Raw genomic sequence first — 17008 nt, 5'->3', positions numbered from 1 at the left:
CACAATTTTGCTTGTTTTTGTATGCTTGGAAGGTGGAATGAGCTTTTTTCTTTTCTCTAATTAAATGCTGTTAACATAATCTAGCCAGAATGACAATCGATATTGTATCTTCCAATTTCATACTTAAAAAAAAAAAAAAAAAACTAATAGTAGTATAAAGATTAATTAGAGGAGAAGTCGTGCCGTGCATGGTGAGATTAAATTCTCTTGTTTGAATGCATATGGAAAATGAAAAAGAAAAGAAAAAAATAATGATTAAAATGTGTATGCTAGCCTAAGAAATAAAATATCTAGAAGTATTAAAATATTATTGACACAGGTCTTCTGTTGATTTCAAATGAGAAGGACGATTTGGAAGAGGAAGAAACAAGAGACAAGGTCAATTTCAAGCAAGAAGACAAAGGGTTCGAGGGTTGTTATGGAAGGAAATGCATGGATATTCATGGCTTTGGTTGGGTTGGAATCCAAAGACACTTTTTTCTAAAAATCAACATATTATCATTTCATCATCTTTGATCGAAGAATCGTAAGTTTATCATTATTTCATCAAATAATCAATAATTTTTATTAAAAATTAGCAAGTAGTGAAGCATCCTAAAGCAATGGAACCACAATGCAAAGACAGATAATCGAGGAAAAATTAATCAATCCTAGAGTAATTGATGTCAAATTCATGATTCATAGATCAAAGATGCCAATTTTACGACAAAAATATCCTTGATTTTGGTTCAACATATTATTCTAGTTTGTCTTTTATTCATGTAACTCAACCATCCCCTCTATAATTGAATACGATAAATTATAGTTTGACACTATCTTAAAGAGCATCAAGAACAATGTCTACAGTATAAAGTGAAACTATAATAACATACAATAAAGAGAACGGTGTTTATTGTTTCCAATCTAGTTGAATATTGTGTCATCGGTTATGAAATAGTAAGATACCAACCCGAAAATAAAGTAGCATTATTGAGCTATATACACTACAGATTTAGAAGAAGAATTTTCATTCTGTGGCAATGACACCATTTACAAATACACAATATTATTATATTAAATAATAAAAAATAACAATTTTATCTTACAGGCCAAAATACTATATTATCAAATAGATGTAGTTCATAATAATACAAAATTCTAATAAAAATAATGTGTTAAACCAAAATTAGGGATGTTTTACTTCAAAAAATCTAATAAAAATAATATGTTAAATAAAAAATAGGGATATTTTCGTTATGGCAATTGTTAATTGTACATATTTGATTTACAAATTCATGAATTGGAATAGACAATTATGAAGAGGGGTTCACACTATGAACTTGGGTCAAAGCCTATCTCAAAATAATTAGTCATCTTAGAAATTTTTTTTCTAACTAATAAATTTAATATATTTATTTTTACTAATCATTTCTTAATACTTTCACGTTATGTGAATAATTTAGGTGAAGACCCACATACAAATATTTGCTCTAATAACAAATAGAGTTTCGAGTATTAGGAAACTCGTTTTCCGGCATTTGTTGAACCGGTGAGAGTTGGGTGAGTATAGGTGGACGGTAGTGAATGACACATCTCATGAATGCGAATTCGATATTAGCTAGAAGAAGAACCCAAAATACCCAAATGAGTAAATTCTGTGTCGGGCGATGGAAACGAAGTCCTCTTGCAGATCCAATGATAAAATAGATCACTCCTCAAACACGGGGACAGAGTAACAGCAAGAGGTCGACAAAATCGTAGCTCCGCTACCTCAGCCTCTCCGCCGCTCCGCCTCCCGCCTCTCCATTAAGGCTGCCTTTGTTTACTTCTTTATAATTCCATCCAAGAGCTTGCTTGTTTCTCAGCAGTTAATAGTACTTGTTTGCCCCTTCTTCGGTGTTGGCAGCTATGGCGACGTTTCTGCAAGGGTTTCCGGGTCAGACTGCTCTCTCCTCTTTCGAATCTCTCAATGCCAGGAGATTGCAGCTTGGGGGTTCTTTTAAGTGCAGCACAGGTCTGGCTTTTTTTTTTTTTTTTTTTGGCCTTTTTGTTCTCTATTTACTTACGGTGTGTATGATGTGCTTTCAAATGTAGATCATTTCTAAATTGCTTTGGATCTTACTGGTCCCTTTTTCATTTGCAGAGAGTAGCGCTATAGTCCTTGTTTTCAGATCTGACGGATCGTTTTCTGCTTCCGTCAATAAGACCTCGCGTGGTGGTGCTGGAAAGTTAATTACTCGTGCAGTCGCAGTTAACCTCCGAACTTTTGTCTTGGTTTCGTATCTTGTATTCTTTTTTGTTTTTTTAAAATAATATTACGTTGAGGAAATTTTGTTGCCCTCTTTTTATGTGTATTTTGCATTTCTCTTTTGCGTATTATAGGGATCCAATGAGGAAATACTTTCTCATCCTTTTTTTTTTTTTTTTTTTTTAAATGAATGAATTTGCTTATGCCTACACCTTTAGGGTTGTTTTGTTTTTAAGTAAGAATGGCATCGATTATTCTGATTGAGGAATAGAAAATTTTATCTGCCTTTCCTTTTATTTATTGTCTATTTTCTTCGGAATCTTCACCAGAAGGTTTATTTATTTTCTATTAAGAAAAGAATTTACGTCTAATTTCTGACTTCAGAATTCTACTTCTGCTATTAGGCGAAGGCTGATACATCTGCAGCTGCTGCTTCCTCCAAACCTGGGTATGGCTTACCTTTCTTGATTACAAGAATTAAAATTTTGATATAAATAGCTTTTTTTTATACTTTCCTCTGATTTTTATTTAACTATCCTTGTTTTTGGTCGTAATATAACTTTGTTGTGAAGTTTTCGGGGAACTGGGATGATAAGAGCTTATTGTTCAGAAAAAAACTAGATGATTTACCCTACATGCCCATACATCATCAGAATAATTCCCTACAATATCCCAATTAAACATCCTGGTGCATTTGACAAATCATGTTTTCTATTTGCTTCCTGCTTGCAATAAGTTAAAAAAAAAGCACAATTTTCTGCTTAATGCCCTCTTTATTCGGTTGAGGGAGTGAAAATTGTTCTTTCCATACTTCTGTTTTTCCCTCTACTTGTCTATTTATTTGTTGGATTTGCTCCCTTCTTTATAAACGATTTGTCCTGCATCTTATTATTGAAAATGGGCAAAATGCCTTGTGCAGGAATTAATAAAATTGGAAATCTGGTTAGTAGTTTAGTTCCAAAACCAAAACTGGTGATTAAATTTTGGAAGAAACAAAGGAATGTGCCAGTGTTTATCTATTGAGATGCTTTGCATCTTTTTTTATTCACTCGTGGTATTGTTCAGGATTTCTATCCAAATTAAGATGATCTACCTATTGCTAGACTGCTTGTAAAATTTTAGAATAAATGAGCTATATTTGTATCTAAAATATGCACTCACGGAGTTGGAGGTTAAAGGATAACTTATGGAGTTGCATTTCTTACATTCATGTAGGAATTTAGTTTTGTTGAGGTCTAGGAAATTAAGTTAGCCTCTCTCTATCAACCTTTTCTCTGTTCCTTCTCTTTGTTGTAAAGAGAGGGGAATAGAAGAAACACGTTATTTGATGTAAGTTCTGTATCAAGCAAAGATACCTTGGCTTTGCCATAACACAGGGATGCATGAGGGTCCTCCTCTTTGAATTGTACATCCTGTTTTCTGCTTCCCTTTTCTGTCTTACGATGATGATATATCTGAAATTATAATTCATGCATCTCACCTCCAAGCCCTCAACATTCTTAAGAACTCAGTGACCCTATTTGAGAACCTTTGGTGTATCTGTTAGGTTCTAGCTGTGAGCTTCTGAAGGCAACCAACTTGATGGAGAATGACTTCCATGTTTGGGTAGATTCGATTTGTTCTTCCCATATATGGGAAACTTGAAGCATTTTCTCTTTAGTCCCACAACGAAGGAGCTTGATGCCTCATTCATTTGTTTTTTTTTTCTTTTAAATCCACTGAAAATATCGAAAACAACGTGGTGGTCTAGCTGAATATTTAGTGCATAACTTAAAATGAGAGTAACTCCTTTCTCCATGGTTTAAGTTGATGTATTTCCTCAACCATACTTCTGCAAACAGTTTGATATTCTCTTTCATACCTTGGAGAATATGTGTCCTTTTGAGTTTTGACAACTGACATGTAGTATACTTAAATATAAAGCTTTCCTTTTTTTGAAATTGTTGTAGCATTCGTCCATCCAACTGAAATGTGCCATCTGTGTTTCTTTTTGTACCCTCAGCCATGAGCTCCTCTTATTTGAGGCACTTCGAGAAGGCCTGGAAGAAGAGATGGACCGGGATCCTCGAGTATGTGTTATGGGTGAAGATGTTGGCCACTATGGAGGATCCTACAAAGTGACAAAGGGATTTGCCAACAAATTCGGTGATCTGAGAGTCCTTGATACTCCAATTGCAGAAAACTCCTTCACAGGAATGGCTATTGGGGCAGCCATGACTGGCCTAAGGCCTATAGTGGAAGGCATGAACATGGGTTTCCTACTTCTGGCCTTCAACCAGATCTCCAATAACTGTGGTATGCTCCACTACACTTCAGGTGGCCAGTTCACCATTCCAGTTGTCATCCGTGGGCCAGGAGGTGTGGGCCGTCAGCTTGGGGCTGAGCACTCACAGCGTTTGGAATCTTACTTCCAGTCAGTTCCAGGCCTCCAAATGGTTGCTTGTTCGACTCCTTACAATGCAAAGGGCCTCATGAAAGCCGCAATCAGGAGCGAAAATCCAGTCATTCTCTTCGAGCATGTGCTCTTATATAATCTCAAGGAGAAGATTCCTGATGAGGAATATGTCCTCTCCCTCGAAGAGGCGGAGATGGTACGTCCTGGAGAGCATTGCACTATCTTGACCTACTCTCGCATGAGGTACCACGTGATGCAGGCAGCTAAGACATTGGTTAATAAAGGGTATGACCCAGAGATCATAGACATAAGGTCACTGAAACCTTTTGACCTCTACACCATAGGAAACTCGGTGAAGAAGACTCACCGGGTGCTTATAGTGGAGGAGTGCATGAGGACCGGTGGGATTGGTGCAAGTCTGAGGGCAGCCATAATGGAGAACTTCTGGGACTACTTGGATGCTCCCATCATGTGTTTGTCATCACAGGATGTGCCGACTCCATATGCAGGGACTTTGGAAGATTGGACTGTGGTTCAGCCAGCCCAGATAGTGACTGCAGTGGAGCAACTTTGCAGTCGGTAGCATGACGAGTTTTGAGATGCAAGCAGCAAAAATTTCAAGCCTTTTTTCTAGGTTCCTCTTGTCTCAATTTTTTTTTTTTTTTTGTTATCTCATTGTCTGTTTTTGCTATTTACAGTGGTGCTAATTTCTACGGGATGAACTTAAAAAGATTCAGTGTCTAAGAGGGTAAAGTCCTTGGGAAATTTTGAAACAGGAGAAGCTTGGAATAAATGTCATATGATGTTTAGTCAGGAGTTCTCTGAGGAAATTTCTTCGTATGAAATATTTATGAGAATCAAGCTTCGTGTAACCTTGTTCTGCCATTTGAGAATTTCTAGCGCTAAAATAGTTGATTTAAGTTGGTACGTAGAAACCAGTTATGAACACTCGCAAGAACAAGCTGGTAATCCCCATTTAAGAACTAACAAATAGGGGTTTCTGATTAAAGTACTGCGTGGTTACTAAATATTCAGCTTCATACAAGTAAAATTATTTTAATTTACATCTGGATAAATATAAAATGGGGCAACTTGATTCATAAGATACTCTTTACTTTTATGATTTATCCTTCCATTTAATCAAAGATAAATATTACCAAAGCTGAAGCTAAGAAATCCAAGCTTAAAGTGACTTGAAAAGAACAGGGTAGAGGAAATTGGGAACAAGGCAACAACAAAATTGAATTTTTAACAACCCTGATCGCATTGATACATCCGAACTTTGTGGTTGATCGGTTCTTAAATAAAAAACACTTCATAAACATAATTGCTAATTTGGCTAACCATTTTTCTTTATTTAGTCTTTTCAGTTAAAACTATAAAAAGTTATTTTTGTTACTGGAAATTAACCAGAAACAAATGGGTGAAAATTCAAAAAAATTCTGCGGAACTTTCGCAAGTAATGGGAAAAGTCGCAAAGAATTTGCTGTCCAAGGACGTAGCGGCTTCTACCTCGGATACCCTCCGCGCTTCCAAAGGGGAAATTCGCCTACAATCCTCATGTTTCTCTTATGTTTGCATGAATTAAAATCTCTTATGGGGTCTCAACACGACGGGTGATTAAGCTACTCGGCAAGGTCATCCGTCGTTTCGAATTTTTTCCACCAATCCTCTCTCATGGTTTTCCTCGCGGATGTCTGGTAAGAATCTCTCTGGTTTTTACCATCGTCTTCTCTGTTCAGCAGCTTCAGGTTCCTGCTGCTTCTTTGGAAATGATTATAGAACTTTGATTCTTTATTTGCTTTGCTCTTTGGGTTAGTATTTGGTCGACTCTTGGATATGGAATCTTGTTTTCGTTAAGGAGATTGAATTCCACACACGAGGAGACGGACATGGGAATCGGATGAACTTTTGCATTTCGATCGATTAAGGTGTTACGGAGTCTTTTTTTTTTTTTTTTTTTTTTTTTTTGGGGTGTGTGCAATTTGATGGGAATCTGATAGACGGTAAAGGTAAGGAGCTTCCCTTCGAATGGAAGAGAAGTTTGACCACAACCGCCATTACTGATTGGGTCTGTGGTGATTGACGAGGCAAAAATTCGGACACTTTAGCCTTTACAGAATTGCTAAATGTCCACCATCTTCCCTTATCTGGCAGCAACGACAGAGAACCTGATAACAGGAATTCTACTGATGCAGGACGCATTACCAAGCCTGCCCATTTTCTCTGGGCCCAAATTGATGGAGGATGCAACAGCGAACAAGGGGGGCAATTGCGATGTAATTTCAGTTTACCAAACCAAACTCTTGGGACTACGTCGCTATGTAACAGTCATCTGGTCAAAGACATTTATTAACCATACAGTCTCCATTGCCATTGAGAATTCTCAAAGAGAAGAGCAAAGCTCCTGCAAAATTGAGCTGAAGCCCTGGCCCTTTTCGAGTAAGAAGGGCCTCAAATCTCTCGAGATTGACCGGAAAAGGGTGGACATCTTTTGGGACCTCCGGTTTGCAAAATTCTCCAGCGGCTCTGAACCCACAAGTGACTACTACGTGGCAGTTGTCTGTGATCAAGAGGTACTCCTGTTGCTGGGTGATTGGAACAAAGAAGCTTACATCAGAACCAAATCGAGACCCTCCCTGGTTGATCCTCTGCTAGTCTCCAAAAGAGAGAATATCTATGGTAAGAAATGTTTTGCCAGCAGAGCCAATTTTGGTGACGGGAAGAAGGATCATGACATTGTTGTGGAGAACACGATCTCTGAGATGTGGATCAGCATAGATGGGTTGGTGTTGATCCATGTATCAAATTTAAAATGGAAATTTAGGGGGAATGAGACTATACTAGTAGACAAGCTCCCAATGCAGGTCTGTTGGGATGTCCATGGCTGGTTGTTCAGCAACCCAGGCACTGCGCTTGGGTTATTCATGTTTAAGCTCGGAGGACCGGAGATTTGGTCAGATAACGAAGATGGTGGAGAAGATAAAAACGATGGAAGCAAGAAGCATGGCAGAATTCAGAGCTCTGCCCAAGGTCAAGATTTCTGCTTGCTTCTGTTTGCTTGGAGGGTTGAATGATGTTCTTGTTAAATTTGTTCTAATTCGTTATTGTATGATATGAACACGGAAAAATTCAAAGAATTCCAAAAGGGCATGTTCATCAGTCAATGGGTATCGAGGTTTGATATATTCATGATGTCTCAGAGGCAGGAGCTCATTAAATCTACAACTACACTTATATTATTTTTTATGAGCTGATTAAAATATTTTTTTATATTTTATTTTTCAATAATTGTAATAGACAAAGACATTTAAAATTGTTGAATTTATGAAAAAGATAAATACTTCATTGATTTCATTAACTTATCATAATCTAAGTACATAAACCTCTATTTATAATAGACGAAGGTAGTAGAGTCCTATTACAATAAAACTACATTTGTCCCAATTACACCCAAATTCTAAAAGTCATAGCATAATTAAATAACTCAATATAGATAAAAGACAAATATAACTCATACTAAAACTCTTCTAGGATGCGAACATAAGATAAAGATGCATTTGTGAGTCCTTCCAACTTATGTGATAAGGATGTCAGCTTGTGATAATCATGGTGGGTCCTAGTTCTTATGGGTTTGGGCCCATCTTGTGGTCTTCTTTGGTCATGTGGCCCTAGCATAATTAAATAAATTAATATAGATAAAAAACAAATATAACTAACACTATAACTCTTCTAAGATGTGACTATAAGATATCGATGCCTTTGTGAGTCATTCTTGACTTTCCAACTTATGTGATAAAGATATCAACTCGTGGTAATCATAGTGAATCTTATTTCTTATGTGCTTCGGCCCATCTTATGACTCTTCCTTTGTTATGTGACCCATTTTATAATACTCTTAGATATGTAGGCATTCCTTGGTCGTGTAAGTTTAGGCCCAATTTTCCAACAAAAAATTTAATCTAAAATATTAGTTTATAATGTGTATTTAAATAATGAAGGAGAGTGAAGAACAATAAATAGAATATAAGCATATACAAAATCTTATATAAAAGAGCAAATATAGTAATCTTATATAAATATACTCACCTTAAATATTTTAAGATTAACAAGAGGTAAATAAGTAGATAGATAAGATTAATTAAATCTTTAATGGAGTAAGAAGAATTTTTGTCGGATGTCTATCGTATCAGTCAAACCATCAAAATAGTTAGTCAAAATGGATAAAATTGCAACCCATGATTACAAAAAAACCAGGGTAGCGACCATTCATATTTTATTCTTGAAGTGTTGAAGATCCGTATAAGAGCTTCATATACAATTTTTGGTCCATTGTGGACGTGATTACGCCATTTTACCGGTTCTGCAGAGTCTGTCGCAACTGGGCATCAAATATTCCCGCTCAACCTAGGGGTTTGAGTGTCTGCTTCGTTCTTCTTCTGAGAGAGAAAATGGCGGCTTTTTGTGGAAATGCCGGCATTAGAATTTCAAAGGAACTTCGCTTTAGCCGCTTAATAATTCCGTGGTATGGAATCAGGGGCAGTAAAAACTTATCCAATTTATTAACTTCGCTTTATTGGAGTTCTTTTCCTGTAAACCTGCAGTTAGTGGGATTTTCTTTTGACTGATGCTAGTGTGGATTGCCTATGTCGAGCGTAATGTATGTATTAACTTTCTCATATGGTGGCAGCTGAAGTTGCTCCTCTATAATTGCAGGTTATCTTTTCCCATTATATAGTTTAGTATGTCCTTCAAATCACTTCTTGCCTCACTAGCTTTTGGATAAGATAACATTTAGTAGAATCGAAAGGTTTACTGACTTTTTCTTGGGCTTTTTTTTTCCTTTCTTTTTTGAAGTAATGGAAGGTTAAAAGGAAAAAGTAATTCGATTTCTATCGAATTAGTAGTATTTGGTTCCACTTTTGTTCGAAGGGTATGTGAATCTTGCGTTGTCACTGGATTTAGGGTTTGTACTTATCACCACTAGAAAAGAATTTTCAAATTGTCGGTGAAAAATTGAATATCTGCAACTTATATTTGCTGTTCATTTCATTCTTGGGAATTTGGCAATAAAAGATGGCAAGCAAAGAAACTTATATGTGGGCAGAAAAAGAAAAGAGGCTTATACGTCGGAAACGAAGAGTATAATGTCTGAATGTATATCTGGTTGAAATCATCTCTCCGTTCACATTTTTTGGTGCCCACTCTACTGCATTCCATGTTTTTGACCCAGTGAACCGCATGATTTTTATCTGAAGTTCCATGGATTGCTCAAAATTATGATGTCGGATGGAGTTTAATGTATCATATAATGTAAGCGATGCCAGTGAGAAATTTAAACTACTCTCTGGAAATTCCTGGCAGAAGTTTTTTATCAACTTTGTTTATGGTCATTTAATGTAGCATTTGTATAAAATGTCTTCCTGACTTTTTGTTTAGGCTTCTTTATCTTTTCCTTTTTAATCTGTATGTTGACGTGAATTCTGCTTCGTGACTTTCAGTCTTGTCAACCATAAGCTTTTCCCTGTTTAAATTTGTAGGGTTCAAAAAGCTTGTTCTGTTGGCTATTATAGACCTTATACACAATCCCTGGGGCCAGTTAGATACATACCCAAGTATGCTAGGAACCAGGAGAGTCAATCTTCTAAACCCATGAACAACCAGATGGACGATTCAAGTTTGTTAGATATGACACTCTCAAGGGATAAAAGAACTATAGAAGTTACCTGGAGCTTGGATGAGGAGGATCCCCAGAATCACTTAACTGATATACCTCATTGTTTAAAGAGAAGATCAGATGCTGAAAGTGGTAGACCATCCTCTACTTATCTCTTCAATTAGAGCATTATAGTTTTTTTTTTTTTTTAAACTTTCTGATGTTTTTGATCTTGCCTACTGTTCTATTTCATCCAGTGAAGCAAAATGAAAAACAATATCATACGGTGGACTTTTCAGAGTTGGAAGGTGAGACGAGCCATGATTTGGACTTCATCAATTTAAATTTCTTGGAAGAGACTGAAATGAACAATAACAAGGCTGAGATCTCTGTAGAGGATGGGGACTGTGAGATGAATGTGACTTCCACAAATAAAACTAAGCAGGATGCTGAAAAGCTGGCAATTGAAGCTCTTGCAACAAGGTTCAAAAATCTTCACTGATTACTAGTTTGTTTTAAATTTTAATTTATTTGTTTGATCCCTATATGTGAGTTCTAGCTACATTCATCATGGTTCCAAGGGCCATTTTCCAGAGCTACTCAGGATCTTGGTTTCCCAGGATAGATCGCTCCATTATCATTCCAATTTCTAGAGACAAAGCTAATGTTTGGCACGGTATTTGAAGACCAAAAACGGCTCTTTCAGCCAATAAGTACTTTGAGTATTCAAAAGTGTGTTTAGGTAGCTTCTTCTTTGAAAGTGCTCATCTTCCAAATAGGAGAAAACCACCTCTTTGGTGAAGCTACAAAATGAAGTTCTCCAAAAAGAAAAGTGATCCACTCTATCTTCTTTTCAACAAGCCTCCCCATTGGAAGGCAAACTCATCTTTCATTGAAAATCGAAGCTTGGATGCTGTGGTTTCTAGTCTTGGAAAAGGCTGTTTTATACTTTTTGGAATAAAAAGTATATGATTAACTCATTCAAAGAAAAAACATCTTCTAGTAGGGTGACTCCAAACAAAATTTACATCTTGAAAGAGTTATATTTTAAAGAGTTGTGTATAAAGACCTTCTCAGAAAGACCTCTTGAAAGAAAGGGGGCCTTTAAAGGTGTCCTTAATCCTTTGGTCTGCCTTCTGATATGAACTGTTAGCTGATCCATGTCAGTCAGCCCATCATCACCAATGCCCAAATGATGAGAAAGGTGATACTTTTACTTTATTGATGGTGGTAACTAATTTTTAAGCTGGGCACTTATCATTTTATTATGGACAAGAATCAGTACCTTTATCAAAACAAAACGGAAAAAGAATTGGTATTTTTAGTGGCTTGAATATGCTCTTTTTTTTCTTCTTTATTGTCAATTGAAATTTTCTTAGTTATGGAATTAGGGACAATTTAGATATACAATCAATGTATATCAGCATAAAGTTGCTTGCCAATAATAGGTATTTACTTATTTAGATGACGTCCTTGGGGCCGGACAAAGTTGAGGCAATCTAATAATTCATGTCACCACTTTCTTTTGTACAGGCATCTTCTTATATCTCTGTTGCTAGCGCTTATTCTAATTTACTGTTCCACTTTTCTATATTATTAATTTGATTCTGGCCCACAGGGCATTTTCAGTATTTGAGCTACAAAAAAAGCTTCGTGCAAAGAAATTTCCTCTTGCTGTAATCGAGGCAGTCATAGCTGAACTCCAGGAAAGGTCTGTGCCTTACTCTCTTTAGATATTTCAATCTGCTTCTCAGCTCTCCAATCTGAGGCTGATTTTGGTTTCTTTTGCACTTTTCTTTTTTGAGATACGTTTTCCACACATGTTTTTGTGTTCAATCAAAAGGCAAATGATTAAGTACTTCAGCTTCAAGAATAAGTTTAATAACTACATGGGCTTGGATAATGCATTCAGGGGTTTACCAGCACCGCCCCACTGAATATACTGACTTTTCCTTTTAAGGCAATAAACAGCATCCCCTATCTCTAATATCTGTTTCAAAAGCAGATGATTTGATGTCTGATAGGATACATTCAGGCAAGGGTTATTAAATTGGAGATGTTTTACTTTTTTGGAAAATGGTAATGGCATTTACTTATGAGAGACAGAACAAATTACATGATACAAGGGGCATAGTGCACAGTTTACAAAGGAAGGAAGTTCTCAAAGGCAAGCTGACCCCGGAAAACAACTTCTTTGGCTAGAATAGGAGCTGTTTTGTGAGTATACACTGAACTACAAAATAAAAAGAAAAACAAAATGTAGAGAGAAACTAGCTGTTCAACTGGTTCTCTGATCATTGAGAAGTGCTCCTTTGACCGTAACACTTGGAGAAGCTGTCATGTCTGCCATTTCTGTTCCTCTTATTCTACTATCTGTTAGCCTGTTTGGTTAATTTGCTCCTGTTTCTCAAATACCGAGGAGATTGTACTTTTTTTTATCTCCTGACAACCATTGGAAGACTGGCTGGGTCTGTCTGCAATTTTCTGAAAGCCGTTCCTTTTGTGTAGGGGACTGCTTAATGATTATTCATATGCAGAATCATTTTCACGCTCTAGATGGCATTCATTGAGCTGGGGGCCCAGGCGAATCAAGCAAGTAAGTTTGGTCTTGTATCTTGAATTTCGCTCCTTCTAGGGGATTGATCTTAATTCTGCTAATGTTGTATTCAAATATTGCAAAAAAATTATTAAATTTCACAGGTGCAAAAATAAAAGATATATCTATATTATTTAACATTAAATTTTCTTTTGTATCTTGTTTCCTATTCTAAATTATCTGAATACCTTCAAGAATCTTTATTGCAAAACTGAGAAACACTGATGTTGGGGTGACTCTTATTTGCTATGTGGCCAACTGAGAAGAAAGGATTTGAAAATTCATATTATGGTTTCACACAGTGAAACTTATAGCTGAAAGTTTGGAAGAAAGATATTTCCAAGAAAAAACTAGTGTTAGGATTTGATATTTCTTCGTCTTAGAAACATAATGGGAAGGAGAGCTTGAACAGATATGAAGTCATTGCACAGAAAGATCACAAAAGTCTTGTAGCTGTGAAGGAGACATGATGGAGGCACAACAGCAAATCTAAAGAAGCACAATCAGAGGAATTATGTCTCTAAGCCCAAAACCGTGAGGCATAATCTATTCCATCATCAGTATCTATATTAAATCGCTATAAATATCTCCTGACTATGTTGGAGTCTTACCTGAATCTGGACTCAAACAGCAGTTCTTAAGAGGCACCGAGGAATAATCTCTAACTCCAAAACTGTGAGGCACTAGTCTACATAATTAGTATCATCATTATCTTCATTATAGGTTCCTACGAACTATGTTAGAGTCAGCTACTGGAATCTTCTATTTTACTCATTCATTTGCTAGATCATTTACTAGATTACAGATAGCACCAATAAATGAGATAATAAGAGAGTTGTTCGAGTATATATGTTCTACAGAGACCTGGCACTGACCAATTGAAGAGGTCTTGTTGAGGGATCTAGAAGAAAAGAAGAAATGCCAGAAATGACATGGATGGATAGAAGGGTACTACTGCAAGTACTCTAGTTTTCCATAAAAATTATGTATGCTCAAGAAAGGCGTGTGGAATAGCATTCTTATCATGATAATTAGTTAGGAGCGAGAATTATATTTGATTTTCTTTTGGTAAAAAAATAAGAAAAATCTATTTGAACTTTGAGTTACTACATTCATGGAGAAAGAATAACACTAAATGCAGAGAGGAGTGTGGTGGTGGTGGATCTCTTCAGAGTTTCCCAGATTGTTTGCAGAATTGTACTTAGATTATACTAGGAGTCATTGGAACAGGTCAAGGTCAGGTATCAATACTCGAATATGAAAGCTTTGATGACTCAAATTAACATTTTACAAGCTGGAAGTTCATACCTAAAATAGACCACTAGTGTCTTCCTAATTTGTAGTGTATGCACATGTAAGGTAGAAATGAGAGTAATAATGAATTGTGAGGCAAGTTATATATGTAGGATATTGTGATCTGCTTGTATTTCAACATTTTATGGTTCATGTTTGCTCAACTTTTAAGCAAAACCTGGCATTTTTGGGATCAGGCACTTTTGCAGAAGGGGGTTAATGAAGCAAATGCAAATAAAGCAATTAAAGAGGTTTTTGAAGTTAGTGATCATGATCAAGTCTCTCTTCTCGGAATGTCGAAGAATGCTTTGGACCACCTTTTCGATCAGGCACTGAAGCAGTGGATCCGAGGTAAAGATGTTGCACTTGAAACCCGTAAATCAAGAACTGTGAGGTGGCTTCAATACCGTGGGTTCAACTGGGCAGTTACCAGTCTTATCTTAAAAAAACTTGAAGCTCGATCTTAAATCTCTTTTAACAGAACCAGTTTGTTTGCTGATCAGCTGGTTTTAGAGAATTGCCCATCTGATATGGGAGGGATGGGAGAAGTAGCCAGAGTCTTGTGGGCAATGATAACCATACTCTGACAGAAGTTTCACATAGAAGACCTCCTAAGGAGCATTTTATTTTTGTATAGATTGTAGCCATTGCGTTACCTTCTCCGTTATCCGTTGCATGGATGCGTATTCTGAAATTCATAATTGTCCACTACGTTAACTAATTACTACACAAATAATATACTTATTTATTATCATTAAGGAAAATATATATACCTGGAGCCATGTATCCGTAAGATCTTGCGATGTCATCTGCCACATAAGCTGACACGTCATTAAATGAAAAAATTGAATAATTTAAAAAAAATCAAAGAATCAGATACATTTTTTATTACCTAATATCTACAATATTGGACATTTATCTTTGGGAAAAGTAATAAGTTTTATGTCTCGAAGCCTAAAAATTATTTTAGAATTTAAAAATATAATTTATTTGTATAATTTTTATTACATTATTTAAAAAATAATAAATTATTAAAAATATATATTAGTTAATTAAAAATCTTACAACACCTTTTATTATCAATTAAAAATATTTATTAACTGAAAAAATATGAAAATTTTACTTGAGTTTAAAAAATAAATGTACCGGTACACTTTTTATTACCTTATATTTAAAATAATAAGTTATAAAAAATCTTACTCTTACCATTTTAACACCTTTTTATTATCGATTTAAAAATTATTTTAATAAAAAAAATTTAAAATTTTAGTTTTGAGTTTAAAAATCAAATTTATCAATACGTTTTTTTCAAATTTATTATTACCTTATATTTAAAATAATTAAAAATAAAATAAATATATAATTAATTAAAAAATCTTACTCTTACTAATTTAACATATTTTATTATTGATTTCAAATATTTTTTAATTTTTTAATTGAGAGGGGGCGTCGAGGGCGAGGTCTGAGGCTGAGCGGTGGGGCGCGGCGGCAGCAGGCACTGCGAGAGAAGAGAGGAGAGGAGGCCGAGGCTGAGCGACGGCAGCAAGAGGAGAGAGGGCGAGGCCAAGGGAAAGAGGAGAGGAGGTCGAGGCCAAGCGACAATAGTGAGAGGAGAGAGGGCAAGGCCAGAGGAGGCCGAGGCCGAGCGACGGCGAGAGGGCGAGAGGAGAGGAGAGGAGAGGAGAAAGATGAGAGGGGACACATAAGGCATTTAAAATAATTTATTTTGAAAAATAATGCGGTAGAATATAGTGAGGATTATTTAATTTTTTATTTAATGATATGTCAACTTACGTGGCATATATGACAGTGGTAAAATAATGACGTGGCAGAGGACGTGTCAATCTATATTTATTGCACTGATTACGTGGTGACACATAAGCAGTCAAAACTTATGTGTTGCTTTTGACCACACAAAGTTAGGTAGTTTTAGAAATATTTTGATGACGTCCGTATTTTTAAAAATATTTTATTTTAAATGGGTATTTAAGGAAAATTGGCTAATAGCAAATTCTCAAGCCGCCTAAGTTGGCTTGCGATTGGACCCGAGATCAAGTTCTGGTACAAATACAAGTTCCGCAATTTGGTGCAGTTTCTAATCTCCTCCGGCATCGGACCGGAGAAGTAGGCGGTGTAGATTCCCAAAGTTTCAAGCTTCTTCAACAACCCAATCGACTTGGGAAGGTTTCCGGTGAGTCCAGTCTCGGCCAGATCCAACATGACCAAGTTGGTGCAGTTTTCAATCTCCGCCGGCAATTCTCCTTTGAGATTTCCATTGCCGCCTGCACGGAAGATTTCGAGATTTTGCAAGTTTCCAATGCTTTTCGGGATTTCGCCGCTTAACTGATTATCATAGATAGCCAAATGTACAATAGTCGAGAGGTTTCCTATGTCGTGAGGAATCCCGCCTTCCAGTGAGTTTGAATTCAGGTCCAGGCTCTCCAGCTTGCTCAGCCTGCAAATTTCCTCCGGAATCTCTCCTGAAAGCCCATTGTTGCTGACATTGACTAGCCTTAATTCGATGTAGTCGCCGAACTCTTTGGGTATTGTTCCGGTGAGATTGGTGGCTGTGAGGATGAGCACGTCCAAGGGCTTCATAATAGAATTTTTTTGTGGTGGTTTCCTATCTCCTTCAACTTTTAATCACACAAAAAAATTGGGTGGTTTCCTATTCATACACACGTAAACGTAGAAGAAAAAACTTGACAATCTTAATTGGGTTGAACCATGATTCGATTAAATTGACCTAGATTTTGGACAAAACGGCTTTGGCTAGATAGTTGCATTTGTAGTTGCATTTATCTTTTATGGGGGGTTAGTCAACATGAATCAGGAGATAAA

General features: G+C 36.3%; 3 protein-coding genes across 4 annotated transcripts; all 3 read left to right on the top strand.

Annotated features, from left to right (window-relative positions):
• Nucleotides 1-1541: 1541 nt before the first annotated feature.
• LOC137936976 (pyruvate dehydrogenase E1 component subunit beta-like) lies at nt 1542-5438 on the top strand. The gene is made up of 4 exons (XM_068781969.1): nt 1542-1993; nt 2123-2229; nt 2632-2675; nt 4230-5438. Exons 1-4 carry the CDS (start codon nt 1888-1890, stop codon nt 5203-5205), a joined length of 1233 nt encoding a protein of 410 aa, XP_068638070.1. The 5' UTR covers nt 1542-1887; the 3' UTR covers nt 5206-5438.
• A 1313-nt stretch (nt 5439-6751) lies between these two features.
• Nucleotides 6752-7699, top strand: LOC137937451 (uncharacterized). Its single transcript, XM_068782511.1, has one exon. The coding sequence runs from the start codon at nt 6752-6754 to the stop codon at nt 7697-7699; it is 948 nt and encodes a 315-aa protein (XP_068638612.1).
• A 1276-nt stretch (nt 7700-8975) lies between these two features.
• On the top strand, nt 8976-14861 carry LOC137937726 (uncharacterized). 2 transcript variants are annotated; one of them, XM_068782855.1, is made up of 8 exons: nt 8976-9147; nt 10163-10431; nt 10536-10586; nt 10674-10761; nt 11897-11989; nt 12787-12874; nt 14365-14518; nt 14649-14861. In XM_068782855.1, exons 1-8 carry the CDS (start codon nt 9074-9076, stop codon nt 14678-14680), a joined length of 849 nt encoding a protein of 282 aa, XP_068638956.1. In that variant the 5' UTR covers nt 8976-9073; the 3' UTR covers nt 14681-14861. The 2 variants fall into 2 exon arrangements, with proteins under 2 accessions (XP_068638956.1, XP_068638955.1); XM_068782854.1 differs by having other exon boundaries at nt 14365-14861.
• The last annotated feature ends 2147 nt before the right edge of the window (nt 14862-17008 follow it).

Source organism: Aristolochia californica, unplaced genomic scaffold, assembly GCF_029961685.1.
Source record: "Aristolochia californica isolate CCGP_79_NKW_82.1479 unplaced genomic scaffold, dmAriCali1.0.hap1 SCAF_7, whole genome shotgun sequence".
Classification (NCBI taxonomy): Eukaryota; Viridiplantae; Streptophyta; class Magnoliopsida; order Piperales; family Aristolochiaceae; genus Aristolochia; species Aristolochia californica.
The sequence above is the reverse complement of the archived record's forward strand: the minus strand, read 5'-3'. Positions and strand labels throughout refer to the sequence as shown.